This window comes from Meleagris gallopavo, chromosome 1 (assembly GCF_905368555.1).
Source record: "Meleagris gallopavo chromosome 1, MGAL_WU_HG_1.1, whole genome shotgun sequence".
In the NCBI taxonomy this organism is placed as follows: domain Eukaryota; kingdom Metazoa; phylum Chordata; class Aves; order Galliformes; family Phasianidae; genus Meleagris; species Meleagris gallopavo.
This window is the reverse complement of record NC_139404.1, coordinates 88,339,433-88,365,150: the sequence shown is the minus strand read 5'-3', so window position 1 is coordinate 88,365,150 and position 25,718 is coordinate 88,339,433. Positions and strand designations below refer to the sequence as shown.

Genomic DNA, 25,718 nt, shown 5'->3' with positions numbered 1-25,718 from the left:
ACCATAGCACACAAAGCACACAGCAGCCCACACAGGCACGTGCCAGCAGACAACTCGCACGTCTTAATTACGCCGCTGGGCCTCTGCAGCTGGAAACGCAGTTCTGGTGTGAGAGGCATCAAGGTAGGAAAGGAAAACTAACGCTCAGATAAAAGGACCAAGAGTCACCGAGCAGAACTCACACGTTTCATCACCATATTATGCGCAAGATCGTATCTAGGCACAGCGCAAAAAGCCCTTAGCGCTGGTGTTCGGAGCTCAACCACGGATGAGAAGCAGAACGCAAGGACGTGACACGCGCTCCATCACAACCAGTTTCTGCTCCAAAGCCTCTCGACCGCCGCAAGCGCTGCGCACATAGCCCGCTCGTCCTATCTGAGTGAATACTAAGGTGCAGCGCCACAGCCACATGGCAGACCCACGCGGGCGGGGCAGAAGGCGCAGGCTGCAGCCGGCACGATCCGTCCCTCACGGGGCCGGGGCCGCGCCGCACCAGACAGCGCCGCCTGCCGAGCCGAGGGGTGCCTGGGGCTGCTAACGGCGCCACCCGCACAGCTCCGCCCGTCAGGCTCTAACGGCCGACGGGCTCTGAATGGGAGCGCGCCCGCCGTCTCCCGCCTCAGGTGGCCGCGCTGTGGCGGCGAAGGCTGCTCTTCGGAGAACCGGTCTGGAGAAGTGAAAGCACAGTCTTTAAAATCAACTGCATTGATAAACAACGCAGCGTTCCACGATAATTACTGTGCTTTGCTTTATGCAAATACATCCAAGCACAACAAAGTTATGGAGCAAGCATTTCTTTACGAAGGGAAAAACAGCTAACGGTGATCAGGCCATCAGGGAGCTACTCACAAGTGGCCCGTTTGTGCTGACGGGGCTGACAGAAATAACACTGCCCACGAGGGGAGTAACGCTGGTTCTGAGCTCGGAATGCTAACAAGGGGAAGCTGAAGGATCTACAACTCCCAATCCAAACGAGATCTTTATTTAAGTTTTGGAACAGATGTTAAAAACTAGCCCTTCTCCTTTCTTCTTTCTTTCTTTCCAATTTGATACCACAGAAAACCGATGCTGAAACTTCAGCAACCATCAGTAAGATGACTGATGAGGCAAGTATGTGGGGTTTTCTCCTCAGTAATTATCACCTATAAAAATGGAACATCGCACTTACTGTGCATTTTGCTTTTTGGGGTTGTTTCTATTTAAAAAAAGAAAAATGCCATCCTAATTTGAAGGGAGATGGTTAAAAAAATAACAAAACCCAATTCCAAGAAATAGCACACAGAAAAGCTTCACTCTCCCTTAATAATGATATCACCTCATGAAACCTACATTAATGCTAGTGAAAGTTAGCACACATTTAACTTTATATCAAGTTAAAAGCTATTTTAAAGTGTGCTGAAACACAGAATTATGATCATGCTAGATTTTTCAAGTGACTGCACAACGCAGTTATCAAAATGAACACATCTATAGGATATTCTGTGCACTATATTTTTAAAGCAGCATTTGTCTTGTAACAAGGACAACTCACCACACAGAAGTCATAATTTTGAGCTAACATTGGGATCTTGAGCTTTTTCCAAAATATTTCCCTTATTTGTTCAGCCAATTACACCTAAATTTTTGCATTTAAGCTCCGCTTTTAAATGCATTCTTAGTGAAAACAGCTGGAGATGAGCGCAAGAAGTCAAAGCAAGCTAAAATACAACCAGAATACGTACTAATGAACACTTGTGTACTGTTTCTGTAGGCATCAAAACTTGCACATTATATTCAGAAAGCAGGACTAATAAATTGTCACCAGTTTAACAACATTCAAAGAATAAAATAATCATCTTGCATCTCTTTTTAAAATCATTAATATTAATTGCTGTGAGAAAGGTGGGGAAAAAAAAAAAAAAAAACAGACCACCACAGCACCAGTACTCCTCTCTCATGTTCAGATTTAGTGTAAAGGAAGCATCCACAGACTGAGGTAGGCTCCAAATCAGAATAGATTTTAGTTCAAAGCAGGAAGATTTCTAAATGCCTCTCTGCAAAGCAAAATCATTCACATTGTATTTATGAAAAATATATACTCTAGCAGTTTTATTCCAGTAGAAAAAAAGCATCTACAAGAAGAATGAACATACTTGACTACAGGAAATGGGAGGTAAAAGGAAGAGTTTATGAAAACTACAGTACAATTTCTTAACACATTATTTTGAAGAAAGGAGAATAAAATGAAAGGAATACACTTCCCGTGTACATTAAAAGCAGATATTTCAGTTAAAGAAAAAAAAAAATCAGTGAATATTAACTGAAAGCATTTATTTTTTCCAATCAGCTTTTCAGAGCAAAATGAAACAAAGTCTACAATTCACAAAAACAGAATTCCCTGTGGTTAGTTTGACTTTCAATCATCAAAATAGGCTGCTTAAGTTTCAGACCTGATACACAAGTCCTGAAAGGCAGAGTGACAGTAGAAAATACATAAAGCTGTAAGGAGACCAGACCTCAGGCAAAACATGTATAAACCCTGTTTGTGACGGAATGTTAACAGAAGTACTAAGGAAATACCACTACTAATGAGTAGGGAAAATGTAGTAGAACAACATACCTGCTTTCATTTTGAAAAACAAGCATTTGAATAAGCAGCACATAGAATAAGAGTATTTTTCAATTTCATTTCTTCTGCCTCATACCAATTGTTTGATATCATTTGTTTCACTTTGACATGCATTTTCACAACCATCTTGTAAGTTTGGTAACATCCTCCACTTAAAATACGGTATCATTTGGAAACTGACAAGATAGGTTTCACGTCCCAGACAAAAAAAATACAAAGATGTCGATCAGCATTAAAAGAAAATTAAATTTAGGTCATGCTCATAGATTTCTATATTTGTTGGCTGGTTTCAAGTTCAGCTGAAGGCTGAGCTGTCCTTAAGATCTGCAGCCACATGAAAATGAAGGACTTTGTAAGGTCAAAGAAACTTTCTGCATGTCCAAGCTCAGGGGAAGGCTGCAGCATTACACAAAGAAACCCAATGGCATTAAGGACCCACTGCAAGAAAAGCTTCAATTGCAGGGACATGATTAACCACAAGACATAAAGCTGCAGGAAAACAAGCCACATCATTTCCAGTACTCATGGAAATACTTATTAATCTTGAAAATCTCTGTCATATAAACAGAAGAACTTTTTGTTCCCAACGGCCAAAATAACCGACTACTGAATGCAGTTTATCTGAGCATACCTTAATCACAGTCAAAACGTCATTACGCCCACATTCTTCTCTACTTTCATCTAGTCACAAGCAGTACCCAAGCGCTTATTTATTCAGACTTTTCTTCAGTCACTGAATCCATGATATCCCACCAAAAAAAAAAAACTAAAAGATTTTACAGTGCCACATGTTAGCAGATTATTGCAACCAGAACAAATGCAGCCTGGGAGACTCACTTTTGTGGGCAGGCGAAGTCTAATGCGACAAACTACTCTCAGGCTTTTGAAATATAAGAAAGGAGACATTTTCCTCATTTATACTCAAGATTTTTGATTCTAACCCAATTTTAGTTCATGGAAAAACTCTCAATCAATCTCCATAACGCATGTTCTGGCCTTCCTCACACAACACAAACTTACTATAGAAACAGGGAACATTATCCGCTTCTCCACTAATACTTAATAAAGTTTCCATCATTGAGAGCAACAACTTGTTTTGTTCAAATGGTTATGAGAGCAAGCACTAAGAAGTAGTGAAATATTCACAACAGATTTTGAAAGCACTTCAGCGTACAGACAGCAGCTCAAGTATGCACCCCAGAGTTTATGGTAATGAACATGCCTAGCTCTCAGGTCAGATGGGTCTGAAAAAAAAAAAAAACACAACTCAGGGACTTAAAAACTTCTCCAGTGATCAAATGCCATACCTCTGTTTCCCAACCACTATTTTTTAAGTTTTGCTCACAACTTACTGGTTCTGTACAGGATAGGGCTTGGGGTGGGAGAGGGGGAAAGGGTGTCTTAAACAATTATACAATTATCTATTTCATAATAATAAACACCAGGACATTCTTTTCTCTAGTTGCAAGAAAAAGAAAGATAAACAAATTCTTCTTTTACTTTTCAACCAACTACCCAAAAGAGGACCAAAGAACCATCAAGTCTATCAGTATGTGCAATAAACATGTAAAGATCATGTCAGAACTTGGGTGACTGTAGAACAATGCACTGTTGTTATGACAAATAATTTTCCAGACTTCCTAAAGAACACAGAACTAATTTAGTTCAATGTTTCAATTTAGAAGTGTTTCAAATTAGAAACATCTTTCTTACTAAAATAAAAAAACACACTGAAACCAATACAACTACTCACATGAATATGCAGAGCAGGATTTAGACACCACTCTTTTTGTCCTGTATGAATTATCCATCACATTTCTATTGTACATTATTAAAGTGACTTCTTTTTCATCCTCCCAACCCCCACATCTGTGCTGCTGTAATTTACGTGAATTGCAGTTAATGATCACTCTCTTTATGCTTAATCAGCATATCAATAATATACTCTGCACAGACTAAGTAGCTCTTCTTTCTTCCCCCTTTAATGAAACCTATAGAAATGGAGCTGGTATTTGACTGATTGGCATTACAAAAAGGTTGCCTAGGCAGGTGCTGAAGATGGTAGCAGAGGATACGGGCCTTGTGGCTGCCACCAATCACACTCCAGCATCAGCAAAGCCAACTATTATATTTTTAATTCAGTTGCCTTGCTATCTAGAGGGGGATGGTGTTTTGTACTTAAGAGATTTTAATAAACTTGACCAGATCAGTGTTCCTGACGCCAAGGCTGTGGCTGCATGGGATGATTCAAGGAGAGATCACATTCTTACAGGGTGACATTACTAACCATAGCCTAAAACACTGTCGCCAGAGGGTTCTTATGTGGGACACAGAAATCGTTGAATACAAATGAGCTATAAATCTTAACATGAATATTCAGGAATTTCTGAGAAGCTATTATTATATATGCCCAAATCAAGTCAGACTTAAAAGAAGAAAGAATAGCCATTGAATGCCGAAAGTAACAACCGACCAGTTTGGACCGTTTTGCTAGAAATCAATCAATATCATGTGTAGATCAGATAAAATGACTAGCCTTCTAACGGGCATATTAAACACTTCGGATAAATTGTTTTTATAAAATTTCTGTAAGTCACACTTTTCCATACATTGACATTTTTGACTTCGGATGAAAATGCTGCTGCACACTGAAGAAGAATTGGCACAGCACCAGTATACTCATTTGTGAATCACAGCCTCAAGTGTAGCTCTATTAACTTCACCCTGTAAATCACCACTGTGCTATTAGCAATCTTTCAGCGTGATGTGACATCTTTATTATAATGTTTTTCCACTAAAGTTTAAGTTCATATTTTAGTTAGCTCAGAGACAGATGCAGCCATATTTACCAGGTTTAATTAATTGACTATAAATAATGGGCTGTAAAAAGAAAAGATCCCTCTTTCATATGATGTTCAAGTTGTCACCATTTTACAGAAATATTCTGATAGGGTATTCAATAAGATACATGGCAGTATTTTCATGCTTTACATTGATGTTTCAAAAGGTGATCTTACAATTTCACAGTACTTTGAAGGGCGCAGCTTAGAGCCTTAGTTCTTCTACAAGAACACTCACAGCACACAATCTACATTAATTTACTACTATGTGATTTTTAACGAGGAATTTCACTACCTTCTAAGGACATCAGTAAAATTCCATTATTTAGTTTGGTTCAGTGTATATGGATATTACAGTAAGGAGGAACAGCATACACAGACAAGAACAAGTTTTGCTAGAATTACCTGACACAAACTTGCAGAGGCTAATAAAATTGCTTTGAGAGATCAGGAGGCTCTTTCTGATGGGGTAATGCAGCACATCTGTTTTTCTTATAGCCCTCAAGATACCTCAATTCCCTACCAACTGCTTTAGGCATTCAAGGCAAAAGAGGCACAGCTGCAGGGAGCAGAGCAGTGGATCTGCACAGCTGCAAGATGAACAGAGCAGAAGAGTAAAGCAGAGAAGGGCAGGGCAGCTGAGTGAGAAACAAAAAAAAAAAAAAGACTCAGAAAAAACAAAAGACAAGACAAGAAAGGTTGATAAACTGTGGAGCTTGAAATTGTTGAAGAGTTCCCTCTTGGACATCCTGTTTATAAATGTTTCTTGTTGGGAAAAGTCAGCAGGAACAGCCACTAGAAAGAAACTTGAACCCTCTTCCCCAGGAGAATGGAACAATTTGTTCAGAGACACAGTGAGATGCATGAACTCCAACAATAAACCAAGACTTCATCCTTAAGTACTGCTAAATACCTATATAATAATTAATAACCAAGAAGGCACTACTTCAATTTTAAAAATTGAATCCCACCCTCATCACGACTGGAAACGGTGTTTCCCAAAGACTTACAAGCAGCAGTATGCCCTGGCAGAGGTTTATTTATAGGGCAGGAGACAAAGGCAGAAAGACACACAAAAGCTTCTAGAAGTCATCATTTAAAGATAGAGGACTGAAATAAGACTACCAGAAAAGTAAGGAACCAAAGCACCGCCATGTGTGGGACCGTACAAGTTACAGAGCAGAAAGAGAAGGAGCTACAGGTCTTGGAGCACATTCTTTCAGAGAAGACTTGAAAGCACAGCCTTTTCCAAGGGCAAGGGAAGAGTCAGGCACTGAGGCTTCAGCATACAGGTGGGCTTTTTGGTCAGGAGACAAAATGCAGCAACTTGGGAGTCTCCTTCCGTATCTGCACTATGCAATGTAGAAAGAAAGAATAATGGGTTTTTCCTACATACCAGAAAACATACATTCCACAGCGGCACAGTAAGTTGAGGAATGACCAAATAACAGTGCCACCAGACAGCTAGGCACTGATATTAAGTGGGAAAAAAATAGCAGTAAATGCTGTCTTAGAATAATAGCATTAGCAAACATTAAAGCACAGACAATTTAAGACTACACTAATCCAGACAGAATGCACAGTTTCATTAAATCTGGATACAAGGTAAACATACAATCAACAAATATATAATTAGCAGAGTGGCATGGTTAGGCTGGTATTTTACAGGTTGTATAACTAGAAAGATTAGCACAGTGGAAAGAAATAATCAAAAATAAACGAAATGCTCACCTGTCCTAGGCTCACAGCAAAAAACTCCAAAGGGAGAAATCTCCAGAAAGAGATCCTTCCCCCTGGCAGTCAGCTCTTAAATGGAGTCTGAGAGGTGCAGCCAGGCTCCACCCCTTCTGGTCACACAGCTGAATTGCCTTCACCTGTGCTCCCAGGGCTGACTCAGTGCTTGCCCCAGGTGATCAATCAGTGGTTCAGGCCGTGACTCAATAGTTCCCATACAGTAAACAAAAAGAAACTCTCAAGAATATGATTTAAATATTTCTTTGATAACATTATAACTAATAAATAACAATACCTGAAAAATTCAGCACAGATTTTACCAAATGACTACTTATATCACACAGTTATTATTCAGCCTTCCACCATTTCCATGTGACAAAATCATCAAAGCACTATTATGAAACAGTTCTGTGGTATCTTTTAGAAATATGCACTGCAATAGAAGAAGGAATGGTGCTTAAACATAGGTTTGGTTTTTTTGTTGTTGTTGTTCAGTGCACTTTTTGCTGTCATTTTCTCCAAGAAACTCTTCATGGGGATTATACGCAGTATGATATATATTCTAGAGAAAAGGCTCCATAACTTTATAAACAATATATTTCAAGTTTAGAGCAGACTATTTTTGAAGCTCCAAAGAACTACAGCTATTGCACAGTGTCCTCTGAAGAGGAAACAATGGTTAAATAGCACATTGGTCTGCAGAAGCACTTTTCCATTTCACAGTCTAGTGAACTCACCCCATGTGATGGGTAGGAGATCCAGCCCAGCTCCCCTTGAATTGTTTTTGAATCCAGCAGATTAACTACAAAAAGATAAAATGAAGAAGAATGAGTTTCATTTGCCTCTGTCCAGTTAACCTCAGTTACTTTTACTAAAAGATGTGTTTATTTGAGGATCTTGTGAAGCAGTTGATTTGTTCAGGTGGCCTGGCAGATAGCTACAAAGAAGAAAAAGACAGACAAATGAAAAGGATTGCCTTGTTTATCTTAAAACATGGTATGAACAGCAGACACAGGAACTTTTCAAAACAAAAAAGTGACAAAAATAAACAACGGATCTTTGTCCAAATTAATTACAGCAGGGGGTGGGAACAGAGCAGTTCCATCAGCTGCACAAACTACAGCGTTTGCCCCTTGGATGGATAAAATTTAGGTCAATGCATCTCAGTATGTAGGTGAGATCTGAATATTTTAATCATTATTTGATTAAAGGCCCCTATTTGGCATATATAATATTCTCAGAATAAAAGAATAAATAATGAATGCAGATTAAAGTCTTTCCCTTTAGCTCTTTCTTCCTTCTTATCTAATTTGTTCTCAAATTGTCTTGTAGTAGTGCGCTGTTTTCTGAATGTCATGTTTAACACCTTAAATGCAAAAGTAATTATTCACAATGTTTCAAATTCAGACAAAGCAATTTAAGGAGTGCCATCAATTAATCACCATTATCTTTTTTGTTATTATTATTTGATTTTATTAGATTTTATTTGCAAGCAATCCACAATACACTTTTTCCTGCCCATCCAATCACAATGTTTTAAAATCTGCTTTAAAACGTGACAAGTAAAACAAACAAACAAAATATGGTGAAGGATATTCTTTGCTGTTTACTTATTTTTTCACAAGCACAAACATGAATTCCATTCCTTATCTTGGACCCAGCTTCCAAGTGCTTAATTACAGTTTCCTAGCTAACCATTTATTCATTCACATGAAGCAGAACAGGTGAGAATTGATGCAAAGAAACATAAAGAATCTCTACAAAAATACAAGCCAGTGAAGTATTTGTATAAAACACAACATTTTTCATGATTGCACTAATCAGCACACCTTCAATATTTATTATCTGCAATTTGGACTCATTTTTTTCTTTGCTGATTTGGCTTCTTTTTCTTTCAAAATGGAAATTACAGGCAACAAGGAAAGAAATCCCACCATACTGAAGGGAATTTTGACATCTGAGCATGATAGCTCTGCTAGAGGTGGCCACTCTAACAGCCTAAGCAGCTTCAGCTCCTACTGACAACGATCCTTCTGACAACCCTGAAGGGTTGACGCTGTTCCCAGAACCACATGGTCTGGGTATTGGTGCTAAAAGAAAATAGGACTAGGAATAGGACTAGGTGCTAAAAGAATAGGATAGGAAAAGAAAAATGAGTGCAATTAACTATGAATTTGCTAAGTTGACCAATTTGTATCCTACACATATTATTTTGGCATTTTTCTTCTACTGGTTGTTTAATTTTGGTTACCACTTAAAAAATAAAAAGCTTTTTTTTTCCTATTATTGAGATGTACAAGAAAATACACAGTAGGAAAATACAGCAGGCCTACAGTATTAGAAATCAGTCCATGTCATCAACAATCGTAAATACATGCATTTGTCTATGTATGTGAATGCATCATATGTACATTTTCAGTGCTACACTACCACAAATGAGCTGCTCTTCCATCCAAGTGAGGGAAAAATACTTTTTATATACTTTTTATACACCACTTTAAAAGAAAACAATAGTATTTTGATTTTTTTACCTACATCAGTAAGCAAAACATCTTTACTAAGCTTACAGAAATAGCATAATCCAACATCATATATTTCTTTAGCTCTGATTTTTATCAATTATTAAATTCTCAATCATCTACACAAAGAAAGAAATCAGTCAGTCTCATGTTAAGCATGCAGGGCCCAAGGCAGTCTCTGAAGGAGGGTTTGCATCTCTAAAAAGGAAACACTAATAAGAATTCAAAAGGAAAAAGTGCAGTTCTTGCTTTTGTGACTACAAAATCCTACATATTATGGATCTCCTGGGACAAGATGCTGTGCATCTGAAATACATGGTGGTGAAGGAAGTATGACTTCTGAGGTAGATTACTTGGCAGGAAGTTGCTCAGGCAAATCACTCAGGAGTAAACTTAAGTAATATATTTATTCGTTAAGAATGAGCTTCTTGAAAACATGATTGCAGCCACTCTGGAATTTATGAACTCAGTCCAAATTCATCAATCTCATCTGGAAAACTGCACAGGGAATTGAGCCACAACCTGGTGGTGGTTTTCCTCTCCAGATTTACCAATCAGTCTAGCAGAGAGAACATGCCCTCAAGGTGCAGATCAGCACTCAGCATCACTGCCCACCTCTCCCAGTGCTCCTGCAATGTCAACTCCCTGCTGCTCTCTGAGAAGGTTCAGCAGGTTGCCAAGTACTCCTGCATGAAGTACTCGCAGGCAGTAGAATAAGGACATGGGTGCCATTCAGTATTCAGTGTGCCTACAAAAGGACTGTGTTGGTCTAATGCCAATAGGTAGCTAAACTCCAGCATGGGCCTCACTACAGCTGGATGCCCCAGCTACAGGTTCAGAGAGCAGATATCTGCGACCACACCCTACCATCCCTCTAACAGGTGAAGCTTATAGAGCAAGCGAAATAGACCTATGACAAATACCCATGCCAGCACACTTTCAGTTAAGAAAGTTTGTAAACCAAAAAAAAAGAGTTCAAGCTTTTTCTCATCAAGATTAAGGGCAAGAATTTTAACTAACTCTTTTTCCTAGCAAAGTAAATGAATCAGTAAGAGATCTCCCTCAGTCCTCTATCCTGATGTTGTACCTGGGATCTGAGCTTTTAGAGCAAGAACAATTTTTCAGAGTCTCTCCTTCATTCCACTTTCCTCAACTTATTCCAATTGGCACCACTATGCAAACTATATGTACATGTTCATAGTGTCATAGAATGGCCTGGGTTGAAAAGGACCACACTGATCATTTAGTTTCAACCCCCCTGCTATGTGCAGGGCCACCAACCACCGGACCAGGCTGCCCAGAGCCACATCCAGCCTGGCTTTGAATGCCTCCAGGGATGGGGCATCCACAACTTCCTTAGGCAACCTGTTCCACTGTGTCACCACCCTCTGTGTGAAAAACTTCCTCCTAATATCTAACCTAAACCTCCCCTGCCTCAGTTTAAAACCATTCTCCCTTGTCCTATCACTATCCACCTTTGTAAACAGTTGTTCTCCCTCCTGTTTTTATGCTCTTTTCAAATATTGGAAGGCCACAATGAGATCTCCCCAGAGCCTTTTCTTCTCCAATATGTCTTCATATATACTTCACTACATTGTAGAAATATTTGAGACAGAGGCTTTCACACTGACCACAATATGCCTGTGGTTCAGATGTGAGTCAAAGAATCCAAGTAAATACCTAAAAAGAGTGGCATGAATATTCCCTATAGTGACAAAAAATCAAAGCAGAGCTATACTCCAGACATGCTAATTTTGTAAATAAGTACTTCTGTGCTAAACCTACTTATCTGCTTTCGTACTGGAGTCTTCAATTTCCTCAACCATTTTTATTTGTATGAGAAGGAACAAAGCCAGCCATGCCAAGTAATTATTTAGTATGTAGCAGAATAAAACAATGTTATGCACAAACCTACCTAGCCACATGGTCTTCAGTGATTAAAACGACTTCTATTTCCCATTCTTTGGGGGATTTATTTATTAATTCACTTCATGACATGTCAAGTAATAAAAGAAAAAGAAAAAGAAAGGAAGAGAAGAGAAGAGAAGAGAAGAGAAGAGAAGAGAAGAGAAGAGAAGAGAAGAGAAGAAAGAAAGAAAAGAAAAGAAAAGAAAAGAAAAGAAAAGAAAAGAAAAGAAAAGAAAAGAAAAGAAAAGAAAAGAAAAGAAAAGAAAAGAAAAGAAAAGAAAAGAAAAGAAAAGAAAAGAAAAGAAAAGAAAAGAAAGACAGATATCTGTCACTGCCTGGTATCTTTACCACTGGTCTCATAAGAATCGTATTATATGCAAGCAGAAACACACAGCAGGCTGCCTGAGTGCTCAAATTCTTTAGAATCCAACTGAAATTCATAAATACAATATGTTTTCTTTTATTAAAAAAATCTGGAAAAAAAACATATCTTCCACCAGAAGTACAGAATTTTTAATAGTTTCTAGAATGCAAAATACATTTACTTTTCAAGTAGTTACCCCAAAAAAGTCCCTTCCCTCCCCCCCCAAAAAAAAAGTTTCTGTGACACTGTTTTCCTGTGAGTTCAGGAGAGAGTTGAACAGCTTGATAGTGATTAGTACAGACCTTACAGGCTGCAATGATCACGCACCAAAGGCAAAACGATAGGGAATAGTAAAGCATTACCTTTTGTCATTATGTGGCCTTAAAATTGCCTATCATTCTAGAAACTGAAGGAGAAAATAACATTTCCCTGCATTGAGACTGAAGAACCACAAAAGTAGAAAAAAGGTGGAAAAAAAAGGAAAATTACAAAATACAAAAGCAACTGATTCATGTAATGATTACTCATTTCAGTGTGTTTCAACTCTGTAACAAAAGGCAATATTTGATTCACAAAACTGACCTGACCAATTCACAAAGTGTAATGCAGAGGGATGCTAAATCAGATCAACATCAGCAGGCATTTACCAGCATGATCCTAACAGACTTTTCCACACACAATTAAAGTTAAATGAAAACTGATATTTACATGTAATATAATTGGTAGTTTAAAGCCACATCTTTAAAAGACACAACGAGAGAGAAGAGTTCTGGCTTCCCTTTCCCTCAACACTCTCCTCTGCAAGATGTGTACCTTTAGCATGACGTGAATTGTAGGGCCTAAGAAAAGGCCCTTGGAAAAAAAAATAAACATCAGTACTGGGTGCTGCCCTGCAGCCTGGTTCCCCATAGCACACACTGCAGCTGCTACTGCCAAGCAACAGCATACCGGCAAAACGTCTATTGAGAACATGTACTCTTTCTCTCCTGCCTGACTCTTCTGGCCCTCAGAGCTCACAGCTTCACTAGAAAGCATTTTTAATTCCCTCAACGTGCATTTGTGCCAAGAGGACTGCCTTCCTTCCCGCAGCTGGAGCAGACACTTGGATGTGAGATGCAGGGTTCACTCACTCCCTTCTTCATGGCATCATGAAGAGGATGAATGAGGGCTGGAGTGGAATCTGACATGCAGGCCTGTTCACACTATCAGGAATTGCTTCCAGTCTGAGAGTGATGGCAGAGGGCCTGACTCCAGGCTCACTAACAGCAGGCTTTATCAGGAGCCATGTCAGCAAAAGAAAAAGAACCATAAAACTAACAAGATACCTGAGTGCAGTTGGAAGGCAGCAGCACTTCCAGAAACATGTGGAATACTGGCTGCTAAAATGATATGAGCATAGTATAGATTCAATCCTCAATAAAAAATGAACAAATAGATGCCGTGCCAGGTAGAACCATCCTGAGATAACCCTGACTACCTGAGAAGTGGGGAGGAAAGCCTGCTAAGAGACAGCTTGCAACAGCTAAGCAATAATCTACAATCACTTCCCCACTGCAATGTATTTATGTATTTCCAAATCATATTCCATAAAAGGAAAATGCAGAATAGCGGCCGATGATATGAAATATGTGGAATTTTTTTTTTTTCAACTAACTAAGATTTCCAATTGAAAGTTTAAAAAAAAAATACAATACAATACAACTCTATTTTGTCTCTTCTTGTTTGGCCTCAAATTGTCAGTTTAGAAATGTGCTAGTTATTTTAAAACATGCTAACAAATGGGAAAATTTACCATTTCTATGCAACCAAAAAGAAAAAATGGTGAATGCCCATAATTGAAATGTGTCATGTAATTCTGAGCAGCAAAGAAAATACTTTGTGGCAGGAAGTCAGCCAGATCTTGGTTTTGGGATGGGACAAACGAAGTCAGGGCAGACACAGATACAGTTTCAGAAGGGCAGTCTAGTTCTGACAAAGGTTGCGCCTGGATTTTGGTGCACCTGTGAGTACAGGTCTAAGTTCTATCATTCTTTCCTTCTTCCACTAGTGGGGAAAGAGAAATACAAAGGGCTACAGCAGATCCGTTTTATAGCTCTGGTTTATTCTGAGACTAGAGGCAACACCTACAGTTTGGGCCCTGGTTATGCCTGCTTATGCCATCACACCTTGATGCGCTCACCATGATTACCAACTAGGATCATGCTAATATAAAATCTGCTGAAAGTACTCCAAAGATCTTTGGGAAGGACAAAAAAAAAAAAAAAAAAAAAAAAGATAAAATCCACGAAGAAACAACACCAGTGAACTCAGTACTCTTCTCATGGAATCATGTAATCATGTTCACCAATGAAGCCTGCTTCCAAGAAGCAGATTTGGGACTTGATTTTCTACTTGTTCATTAATAAAAAGTCAAGTCTCCTGTGATTTTATGGTCTTAAAGTGTTGCAGTGAAGATTTAATTATTGCCGCAGATGCTCAGAAGGGAATGACCTTAACATAAGAGACGTGCTAAGGGCTCACATTTAAGCTCTGCCTTTATAGCTTTGTCTCCCCCAAGCCTGGAGCACTCTAGGAAGGAAGTAGCACTAAGCAACATAAAATAAACCTCCTAAAAGCAGGCAGTAGAAAATACTTTGTAACACAATTCAATTGAAGTGCCAACAAAGCTTGGTCCATTCACCTGACCATTCTCATCCACACGGGAGATTTCTCAGCTAGATTCCTGCTACAGCTCAAAGCCAGACTACGGTCCTGCGAGAGGCACAACACTGTGAGGTCTGCACTTTCAACCTTTCTTGCCTATGCCATTATACTGTACAATCAAAGATGATTTTGTGCAGAGCGTTCCAAATTTGGCAACTGTCATGTTCAATCTGTGGTTAAATTGCTGAGTGAAGAACTCCACCAGGGTGGGGGCAAGAGACGAACAAACAAGGGAAAACCAAAATTAAGTTAAAAACAGTCGCTCTAAAACTGAACACAGGAGTCTTCACAGAAGGACTCTGGGCAGCCCAAGCCTCTATTCTTTTCATTTAAAAGTTATATAAATAATTTACAAGCTACTTCTAAATTTAAAAGATTGTTACAAATTTCAAAATAAATTAAAAAAAAAAAAAAACAACCCAGAAGGCTAGCAATATGTGCCGAGTTACTCTATTAATTATTGCAACTATAAAACATCAAAACTTCCTACGTCAACTCGGATAAGTTCTATTTTCACAGCAGTATTCTCTGCCTTGCAAGAGGAAGGGTGTCATTTTCCTCCCAGATCTCACTCTCTTCATCACACGCTCCCAAAGAGTGGCTGACACCAGATTTAGGCGCCTCAGTTTTTCCTACAGCTGAACGCTGAAAGAGCCAAAAGGGGAACTTTGTTGCAAGTTACTCTCAAAAGGCTGCCATAAAAGAGGGAAGGCAGCACAGCAGTGAGCAATGCAGGAATGCCTATAAATAAAAGCACAGACTGTACAGGAAAGCAGGAAAGATTTCAGAAAGCAAGCTGGCAGAAGTACACTGTTCCTTAGCAGACAAAACTGGAACTAATTTCAAAGTAGAGTAGAAAACTATTGAGCATTTTGCTGCTGGAAATCTTGGGAGATTTTACGTAACTCCAGAAGCCCCCTGCCCATCCTGCCTTGGAGGGAACTCAGGCAATAGTTAGAAGGCTGTGCAGCATAGGTGAGCTCTGATCTTACCCTATATCGAGTCTACAGGTGTGCAGACACACTCAAACCTACTAATGTGGCACCTCACAGAAGCTATTCTGACCGCTGTGAAGAGAAAGCAGAGATAGGCAATTTGCACAGATGAGATGTGAATTTCAGTAGGAGTGAGGTGACAAATCTGTACGCTGCTTTTTTCTGAGGGTACCTGCCTGAATTATGTTGGCAGCTGCCTGGTTTGTAGACCTTCTCATGGATGAACACAGACAAAATAGATTTTCCTTCTTTTTTATTACTTTGAAACATGAGAGTTCTCTTGATATTGTTAAAGTGGTGTAAAGCTCAATTTCCAAGTATGCAAAAACATATGACTGGTGGGCTGGAATGCAATGTTTATCAAAAGGGTCTAATAAGATTTCGGTTTTATTAGGCTATTTCCTGTAAGCTGATACATGCCAGTTCTTTTCATTAAGACGAGGATATCAAAATTAAAAATGGATTAACCTAATGGATTCCAAATTACTGTGTTGCTTTCACTTCTTTGCATCCAGTTTTTTTAAACCGATTCCAACTGGTGTTCTTCCAGCATCTCCTACAAGAGGCATAAACCCTTAAGGCATCTGAGTTACTGTTCAGCTGAACTCAAGCTGAAGTCCAAATTCTCTGAATCTCATTCTAGTCTACTATTGTGTTAAATCTGACATCAGTGAAGCATGGTGTTAAGCATCTAAATGCAAAACAAGGGTCACTGTGTTAAAAAGGAATTAAAATGTTCAAACCCAAGTTCAACTTTCTTAGAAAAAAAAAATAATAATAATAAAATAAGGATGAGGTTCAAATACCATACACATAGGCTCCACACACCTTTCAGTAGCTGAGAATTCAGTGGCTCTGTCCCAGGGTGGAAGACCAACCCTGCTGGGCTTCCCAAATCCTGAAGCACCACATGCCTAGGTCTGGGCAGCCCAACCTAACAGCAAACCAATTACTAAAATTATTTTAAGGAGATTTAAAGCACGAATCCTGTTGAGAAAGCTTCTAACAACTTAAAGGAAAATATACATATATATGTTGCAACACAGTGTCCATGTTTATTTTAGACGAAATGAGAATCTCAAAAACTATTTCGACATGTTCCATTTCTGGAAGTTTAGACACCAAGAAGCATCGCAGCAAAGATATTTGACCACAGGGTACCAAGAACTAAAAGTTTCTAAGTTTTCACAAATTTGACTACAGTTCAAACACAATGAATGACCGAAAAAATATATATATATATCGTAGCAAATAATCAATAGTTCTTTGATGCACCTTTTTTGAGACAAGGACCAAAGCACAAGTCTGGTGAATGACCATTTATTTTGTGATACCCCCAAAGCGAATCAGGTGGCTACATGCCAAATCATACAGGGAAAAAAATTGTTGTTGTGAAATTACTCAGAGGACCCAGGAAAAAACTTTCAAACTAATATATAATTTTGTTGTTCAAAACAGAAATAAAGACTATTTTTAAAGTTTCTGAAAGCCATGAAATATGACATTCAGAAAGCCACCTACTCAGGTGTACCTAGATGGAGTTTTGTCAATCTTTTCTTCTCTACTTACATGAATCAAGGGTGCCAGTTCACATGAGTTATGAAATGCTTGAGACCTTACACAGCCACTCCATAGATAAAATAAACCCACAGAACAAATGACTAAACATCCTGGTGCAAACTGGGGGAGTAAAATGCCAATAGCCTACGAAATCTCAAGTGTCACGTTGAGAAAATCAAGATGCTAAAACCAGTTTTATTTTCCAATACAGTGATGTCACCAACATGATATTTTCATTGTTTGCCAGGTTAACAGAATTTATGGAGGTAATTAATGCAGAACATGTGTGCTGAGCTATCCATATGAAAAATGGAATTGCCCCTGACTTCATTTGCTGCCTTTGCAACCAAAACCCTGCTAATGTTTTTTTTCACTATTTCCATATGTGAGAAATACAAATATTTATAACAAAGGTAAATGCTTAAATGACTGTTCTATTCCTGTCTATCCGTAAGCCACTTTTTTCAGACCTCTGTCTTCTGCTTATTCTTCTGCTTCCATTACCTTCCCACAAAGGGCTCAGGTTTCCATTAAGCTGCACAAACTAAGCATGTAGCTCTTCTCCACCAAGGAAAGCATGGATAACTCCTACCTCTGTTTCTTGAATGCACTCTGTCCAGATTTAATACAGCTTTTAGGACCAAAACAACAACTGTATTAAAGGCAGTGCCATTAAATATATAGTTCTGCACTTCTCCTCTGGTCATCCACAGGACTGAAGCATCTTGCTTCTCCTGGAAGACAAGATTTGGTAAGAAGGAATGGATACGTCCTCAAAGCCAGTTGGAAAGGAAAAGACAACATGTTTTCTTCCTTTGATTCTACGTGGTTGAATGTTGACTGAAAGTTGATTGAATCTTGAATTCTTGATGTTGAGAGGGAAGAGAGAGAAGAAAAATGATGGGCACATGAGAAGGGCTACATGGCAGTGGTGGGAGGGGAGGGGAACAAAGGAGATCAGTGAGATTTTCCTACAGTTGGGTTACCTCCATACAATTTGGGTTACCACATGATATTTTCCATACCTGAGACCCTCTTCTCCTGGTAATCTGACTTCTTGTCATGGCTAGGATATTTGTTCTCTGAGGCAAATCGTGTGTGGCAGAAAAGTTTTTGCAAGACAAGACCCTAATGTTCTCAGAACCTGTTTCAATATATCACTGTGTGTCACGAACAGTAAGAATGGATATAGACAGGAATTGTTCTTCCTTTAAAATAAAATAAAAAAGGAAAAAAAAAAAAAAGCACTGTTACAAAAAGAGCAAATGGAATGGTAAAAATGCCTCTACCCTTTCTAAACTGCAGTCTGTTGAAATTCACCACTGGTAAATCATAGTCGTGAAGCTTACTAATGTAAACAATGCTTAGACTTTCAGGGCGGCAAGGAATTTCTTAATTTGTGCTTTGTTCATTGTTCAGATCACTGTCAGCACTGAATTCTGGGTGCCTAATGGTGTCACTAATTTGAGAGAAAGTTTGGATGTCGGTCTGATTCAGCTGAAACTTTCACTTCAATTTCTATCTATTTCTCCTTCTACCTTAGCTTTTTTCTCTGCTCTAAAAGAGATCCTTCAAAAAGCCCTGTCCTCAAAAAAAAAAAAAAAAAAAAAAAAAGAAAAAAGAAAGAAAGAAAAAAAAAAAAAAGCAAACAAAACAAAACCTCTGCCTGCTTTCCAGCTCCTCAACAACTAAACCAAGGGACACCACATCACTTCTCGCTATTTGTCACTGCAAAGTTTGTGGGAAGCCTACCGTGAGCCAGAAGGTTTTCTGTCGGTTTCATTATTTAAACTCTTTGTGCTCAATTTTCTAGAAAATCCTCCTTCCTGAGGCAGAAAGTTAGAAATTAAATAAATAAAAAAATAAATAAAATTGTATGTGTGGAATCCATGCTTTAGAAATTTAGAATTTCTTTTGTTGTTGTTTTTTTTCACTATTATTAAAAAGCAAACAAACAGAAACAAACCAATGCAACTTGAACTCCTCCTTCCAAATGCAGATATAAAAATGTCACAAGAAACCAGCTGGCCAAAAAGAAATCCCCATCCCTGCAGCATATGACACTAAACTGCCCTGACTGAATCTTACCATTTACCCTATTGTTTGCTTAATTGCTAGGAAGTTTCGACCACTGTTCCTTCGGTCTGCTATTATTCTTTCATCAATATTTCTCCAGCAGATTAATGGGATTTTCCTCCATATTTTGCCTGGAACAGCGGGATACAGCAGATAATGAAAAAAAAGGAGCGTGGTGCTAAAGTTTCTGCTTACAGTGTGCCTAGTTTAATAACGTCTCTGCACATTTAGGACTGTACGCGCCGGTGGTTCATTCATTCCGCCCATCACTCACATGGGCTGGGACTCTTTTGTCACTGAACTAAGATTTCTTTCAGACAGGATTATCTCTATTCCTATATCTTTATTTCTTCCATTCATTCGCTGCAGAAATTTCAAAGGAATCTTCAGTCCAATGGACTGAATTTCAATTTTACATCAGTTGCACGCTGCAAAATAAGCATTTGCGAGCACCTAAAAACTAAGCAGCATGAGATTGCCAGTGGGGAATACGATCCTAATCCAGCAAATTACTGCCACTTTCTGTTTCCAGAAATACACCACAGGGAGTTCACATCTCGTCTTTTGAATTAAACTGAACTAAACTCTGTCAAGTTTTGTTTCTTATTTAGAAAAATTCAAATGCATATAAAAAAAAGCTACAGCTCAAAATTTATGGAAATAAGAAGGGCTACATCACTTAAATGAATGTGTAGCAAAACAGAGGACTTAGCAGCAGTCATATGCGTTTGTACACAAAATGTTCCATTTTACTGTGTTAGCTCTTACTGCAAGATTTGCCTCCCTCATAAATAGATTTTCAACAATTTTCAAGAATGCTTCAACAAATCAGGCTCCTTTTTGGAAGAAAGAAAATGTTTAAAAGAAAAAAAAAAAAAAAAGCCCTACATTTCATGGCAGGAAAGCAACTCTTGAGTTGCTGAAATTATCTGTTAGAAAAGTGATGGGCTTAAGACATCTCTCAGCTCCACCTCTGCAGGTTTATCTAACACGTCTGCAAAAGTCCAGTTCATTTTGCACCTTAAGGCAGCAACAGGGTCTGTGTTCCAGTACCAACCATCTCCACTGAGAATACTTTGAACCTTAACCAAAAACAAGGACATGGTTGTATCTCTGCTTACTAGCAGCATTTAATTAATTAATTGAATGATTGAAATCCAACAGCAGCCACCAAGCGGTGGCACCTCCCTGAATTGCAGGTACCCTACGGAGCTAACACAAGCCCTGCACAGAAAGCGACAAACCGTACGGCTGGATTCGGTAACAGCTCTGTAGTGACCCTCACTGGTGATAAAATCCAGAGCTCTGAAAACAGGAAAGCGAACACCTGCATCTGTACGTCCAAACTTTCATCAAGCGGGGATTACAAGAACAAGAGCCATTATGTACGCTCCTGGAGGAAAACTTACAAGTTCTGAAACAGAATCAGGAGTAAGTACATTAATAGCAATATACCCAACTCCTGCAAATAATAAATGAATAAATAAAATTAATCTGCGGTTTCCCCAGATGTCAGGGAAAAAAGTTTAGGTTCAATCAGAACGCACACCTGATTTGCAAAGATTTCTTGTAAGCGACTTCGTGTGCCTATTGTCTGGGTAATGGCTCCAAAGCCTCATTTCCGACAGAGGAAAGTGCAGAAAAGAGAGTTGTAACAAGTATGTGTCATTTGACTGGTTCGTTGGGCAGCAAATACGTCGCATCCAAATTAACTGCAATAAGAATTAATTGCTGTGTCCAATTGAACATCTCTGCGCTTCAGACATCTGCTTTAAGTTTGTCGTGGAGAATGAAGCGATTTTCCTTTTTAGTGCACTGCACTGACATCAGCCGTAAGACAAGTTTCAACCATAGAAAAGGAAACAAATTATTCCATTTGTGAGCACCCCCTATCAGAAATGAGGGACTTGCCCAACTTCCTTCTCTTGTTGCACAACTTTTAAAATTATCGCCGTGTGAATTTTAAAGCGCAATCGTTATTTTTCTCATCGTACAGCTTAGGATTAAGCGCAGCAGCGCTGGATAAGAGCTGTATGAAAAACAGCTTGCTGGAAAGCCACCAATCTGAGCTTAAATTTAAGAGGCATCACGTTAAGTTTTCTAAACTGACTTCTGACATCCTTTGCAGGGCAACAATCAGCAGCGAGTTACGAGTGCCATCAGGGATCGTGTCACCATACGGGAGGACTTTCCCTGCCCTAAAAAAACCTGACACGCAGCAAGGTGAGATCTGCGCAAAGCATTGCCCCGCAACACTCCCTTTTGATCCAAACTTTCCAGTGCTCCCAGCCCTTCCCCAAATTACACGGGGAAGTTGGTCAGGCACTTCGCTCCATGTGCAAACGTTGCCTTTTTCAAAGCCTTGCCAACGGCTGTCACTGCTACGAAGGCACAGTGTGCTGCCTTCAGCGACTTTAAGTGCTAACAGATAAAATGGTGAACTTAATTGCGCAGTTATGCAGAGCTCTGAGCTGCTGGTGAATGAATAAAAGCTGAAACCACATCTCCGAAGCCAACGCAGACTGAAAGTAGAGGCTGATTGGAACCTTCTTGCTGTTAACCAAAACAGACACTATCTGAAACCACGCACTGTAAGCAGATTTATCGTATCGATCGTTTGGGAGCTGTGTTCACAAGAAATTAATTTTATGCTAGATTGAGAGGTTGCAAGAAGTTTTCTGTCTGCATAATCAAAATATTATTGAAGCAATTCGGGTTGTCAGTAAAAGCTTAAACAAATTTGCTGATAATCCTGTTAATGACCTGGGTCAAGTGTTAACTGTTGTGGGTTATAAAACAGCGAAATTAAGGCTGCTGGTACCCTCGGGCAGGCAATATAGTTACCGGAGAGACTGAGGAAAAATTATTAAATTACCAAATGACAGAGCTCAGTCAATTCCTTGAAAGCCTAGGAATTATTCATAGACAAATTGCTTCTTTCTAGGAAAAAAAAAAAAAAAAAAAAAAAAAAAAACACCCTCCACCCCACATGAAAAACATTCAGCAGGACAGCACAGCAGAATATGTGGTTCCTATGCACTCAGAGGGTTCTGCTCATGACTTCAAACCTGAGGATTGGACGTTAAATCTCCTCGACATCTTTCTGCCCCTCAGAAAATGGCACACGCTTTGCCACCGCACGCAGACAAGCCTGAACTTCAGAGAAGCTCCCTGAACATCTGTGACTACGTAGGGAAAGAGCACGCTGTTTGCAATGAGCATGGCAGGGTCGTTAAATACAAACTTGCTGGAAAATGTGTTTTATCAAGAAAAAAGCCTCAAAACTTTTCTGGGATGAAGTAAGTTAACAAATATTCCAACTATCCAAAATAATAATTTAAAAAAGGGGTAAAAAGAACTGCATTACTGACAAAGTAAAGTAAGGAAGTCAGCCAACACCTCGCCTTCAGCCCCTTCCATCCTTTTCTCCCTTTTTCTCATCCACTGAACTATCAGCACTAGCTCAAACAGTTGTCAACTTTAATATTAACTCTAAATGTTAACAGAAGTTGCATTTTCAAAACAGAAGTAATTATTTCAAGTCAAATAAACGTAGGACATCTCCCTGGCAGCCCTGAGCATAACCCTTTCAACCTATCCATTGTGACATTCACATCCCTCAGAAGTTACACAGAGAACACACCAGAAATGAGCTCCATCCTTTGTTACAATGATCCACGACAAGTTCCACAGCAGCTTCATATTAAAGCGTATGAAAAAATGTATGCATCCTTTGCCACAAGCCTATGTTAACAACCTCCATTCAAAGGGTCTGGTTCCTTCTCAGGGGCAGAGAAAGAAAACTTTGCTAAATACCCCACGGAAATGCAGAAACTTCTAAGTCAAGTTTGGGAGGGGAAGGAATTAACACTGACAGCAGAAGTGGTGAGAAAAACATTATTTGAAAGAAGAAAGCAATCTTTTGGCATTATTTAAAGCTCCATCCTAATGCCTGACTTGTTAAACAAATTAGCATCAGCAAATCATAATTTGGATTTCTCAACTCACATGATCAGCCCACATACACTATAAATAAAGTAATTAGTGCGCTTTCCTTAGCGAAAACAAACAAACACTGAAGCTGGTCCCATTTTTTAAAGAAATTGTCAGTGTTCTTTTTTTTTTTTTTTTTTTTTTTTCTTTCTGAAAGGAATAGCAAAACCCATCCCTCAAGAAAAGTAAGCCTGCAAAGCCAGTCACCATCCCGTCACTGCATGCACGTTGCTTTTTGCAACCCAGGCTGAAAATATGACGGATGTGTTCCTGAAACTGAACACAGAGAGCAGAAGCAGTACCTACTGAAGGCTGACTCAGACAAGATGCTTAACATGTCTTCTGCACTATTATTTATTTTTTCCTCCTCTCCCGGTTCTCCGTGCCAATGGTTTTAAACAAAGACACAAAAAGTATCATTAGCAAAGCTGAGTGCCCAGCTCCCGTTTTGGCAGGCTTTGCTCAGTGTGTGAGCTGAGTCCGTGTGCCGCTGCTGCAGAGGCAGAGCTGTGCTGCTGGCTGATGGACCCCCAGCAGCCACAACCCGCTTTTAGCCATGAGACAAGGGCACCCCCCACCATTGCTCTTGCTCTCCTTTCTGAAAACCATTGCTGAAAGATGACAAAGCATAACAAAATATTACACATATGTGAACTTAGGAGTAAGCAGCCGCTAGCAGCATCTTCCTCCAGGTACCCAAGAAAGCATCACCCATGAAGAACAAATTTACATAGAGCATACAAACAGACACAACATTGTTCTGCAGGCACGACGGGACCAACGCTTCCTCCCAGCAATAAACTGACTGACTTCAGATTGCCCAGGGCCCCTAAAGTTTTGGTCTTTCCCTATTTGTTGTATGCGATTTTATTTTTTTTCCCCTTCCAGAAATCACTGGAACCTGTTATCTCACTGCCTGCAAAGAGCCAGAATACCACCAAGTACATCAGCATCGTTTGCACGGGAGAATTGGTTACAGCTCAGTTTTTCTATTTGCTCTCTTGTGGATGCCGCAGCTCGGGCAGGTGCAAGCCCCGCACTCCCATTGGGCATCACAAGTTCTCCAGAGCTGCGGGCTCTATCCCAGCAGACTCTACCCGCGGATGCGATAGCAGTGCGCACCCTGGGCACACAGATCGCATCCTGCGGGCAGCGGCCGCATCCCCCTTAGCACGGGATCGGGGCAGCCCGAGCTTTCCCCAGAAGTATTGCGGTTACTTTCCCCAACAGCGCCCGGCGGTCATCATTTCTCTCCATGACCCAGCGTGCACGTTCATCAAATGTCACCTGAAAAAAAAAACCACCACGGCGAGGGAGAACAAAACGCCCGTGCATCGCCGCACGCACACACACCATCAGCTCCGAAACCGACGGGAGAACGCCGAGGAAGGCGGAGGAGGTCTGAAAGGGGCTGAGCGGCTTTCCGCTATTAATGAAAACTTGGGAAGCGCTCGCCGCACGCCCGGCACCCGCACGCAACGCGGCGCTCGGGGCGAGCCGGAGGGGCGCAGCGCTGTGGCACCGCTTCACCCGCCGAGACAGCCGCCCCAGTCCGCGGCGGGACCGGCACCTGCCGAGCTGGGGTTCCGCACTCCGGCGCTGCTCGGGCTCTCCCGTAGCTCTCCGCTCTCCGCTCCCCAACTTTCCTCGGGGGCCGCCGAAGCGGCTCCCTCCGCATCCCGGCACCGGGCGGCGGCCGCGCTGCCGGGCGAGAGCGCTCCCGGGCCGAAGGGCGGCCGCCGCCCAGCACCACCGTAACGCGAAAAAATAAGTGAATAAATAAATAAAAATGTAAAAATAAACGGAAAATCGGGGCCCGCCACCCCGCGGGCCCGGCTCACCTTCGTTGCCGGGGCGGGCGCTCAGACGCCCGGCGGAGCCGAGGGCAGCGCAGAGCAGCAGCAGCGGCAGGCGGCGGCGGTCCATGTCGGCGGGGCAGCAGCGCGCGAGCAGAGCCGCATGTCTCCGCGCCGCATGCCACCGCTCCGCGCCCGCTCCGCTCCGCGCCGCGCCGCCGGGACCATGCCCCGCGCCCGCCCGCCCGCGCCCGCCTTCGCGCGGCGCCCGGGAGGGGCCGCCCCCGCCCGGCCCCGCTCCGCCGCCGCCGCCGCCCCGGGCCCTAGCGCCGCCCAGCCCGCCCGCCCACTGCCCGCAGCGCGCTCCCGCGGGGCCTGCGCGCTCCCGACCCGGCCGTCGCGCTGAAGGAGGTCGCGCACGGCTGCGCTGACCCCGGGGAGGGGGCAAAGAGGAGCCCCGCTGTCGCCTCTCACAGTCGCGTCCTAGTGATGTGCAGAAGTAACGCGCGTTTGAAAGCAGTCCGTGCGCAAAGCACTTTGCCTCAGTCCTCTCTACCCCTCGCAGGCTGCAGGATGTCTGTCCCAGCGTCCTGGGGTACCGGGCTGCCCCAGCTCCCCTTCC

General features: G+C 41.0%; 1 protein-coding gene across 1 annotated transcript in view; it reads right to left on the bottom strand.

The window, feature by feature from the left end:
* The window catches only part of EPHA3 (EPH receptor A3), a 220,815-nt gene extending 195,396 nt beyond the window's left edge, over positions 1 to 25,419 (bottom strand). Inside the window, exons 1-2 of the mRNA XM_085239876.1 lie at positions 25,142 to 25,419; positions 7,920 to 7,984 (exon numbers count right to left, since the gene is read on the bottom strand). Of these exons, the coding sequence (XP_085096002.1) occupies positions 7,920 to 7,984; positions 25,142 to 25,226 (150 nt within the window). The 5' untranslated portion in view covers positions 25,227 to 25,419. The remainder of the gene's footprint in view (positions 1 to 7,919; positions 7,985 to 25,141) is intronic.
* Positions 25,420 to 25,718: the final 299 nt, after the last annotated feature.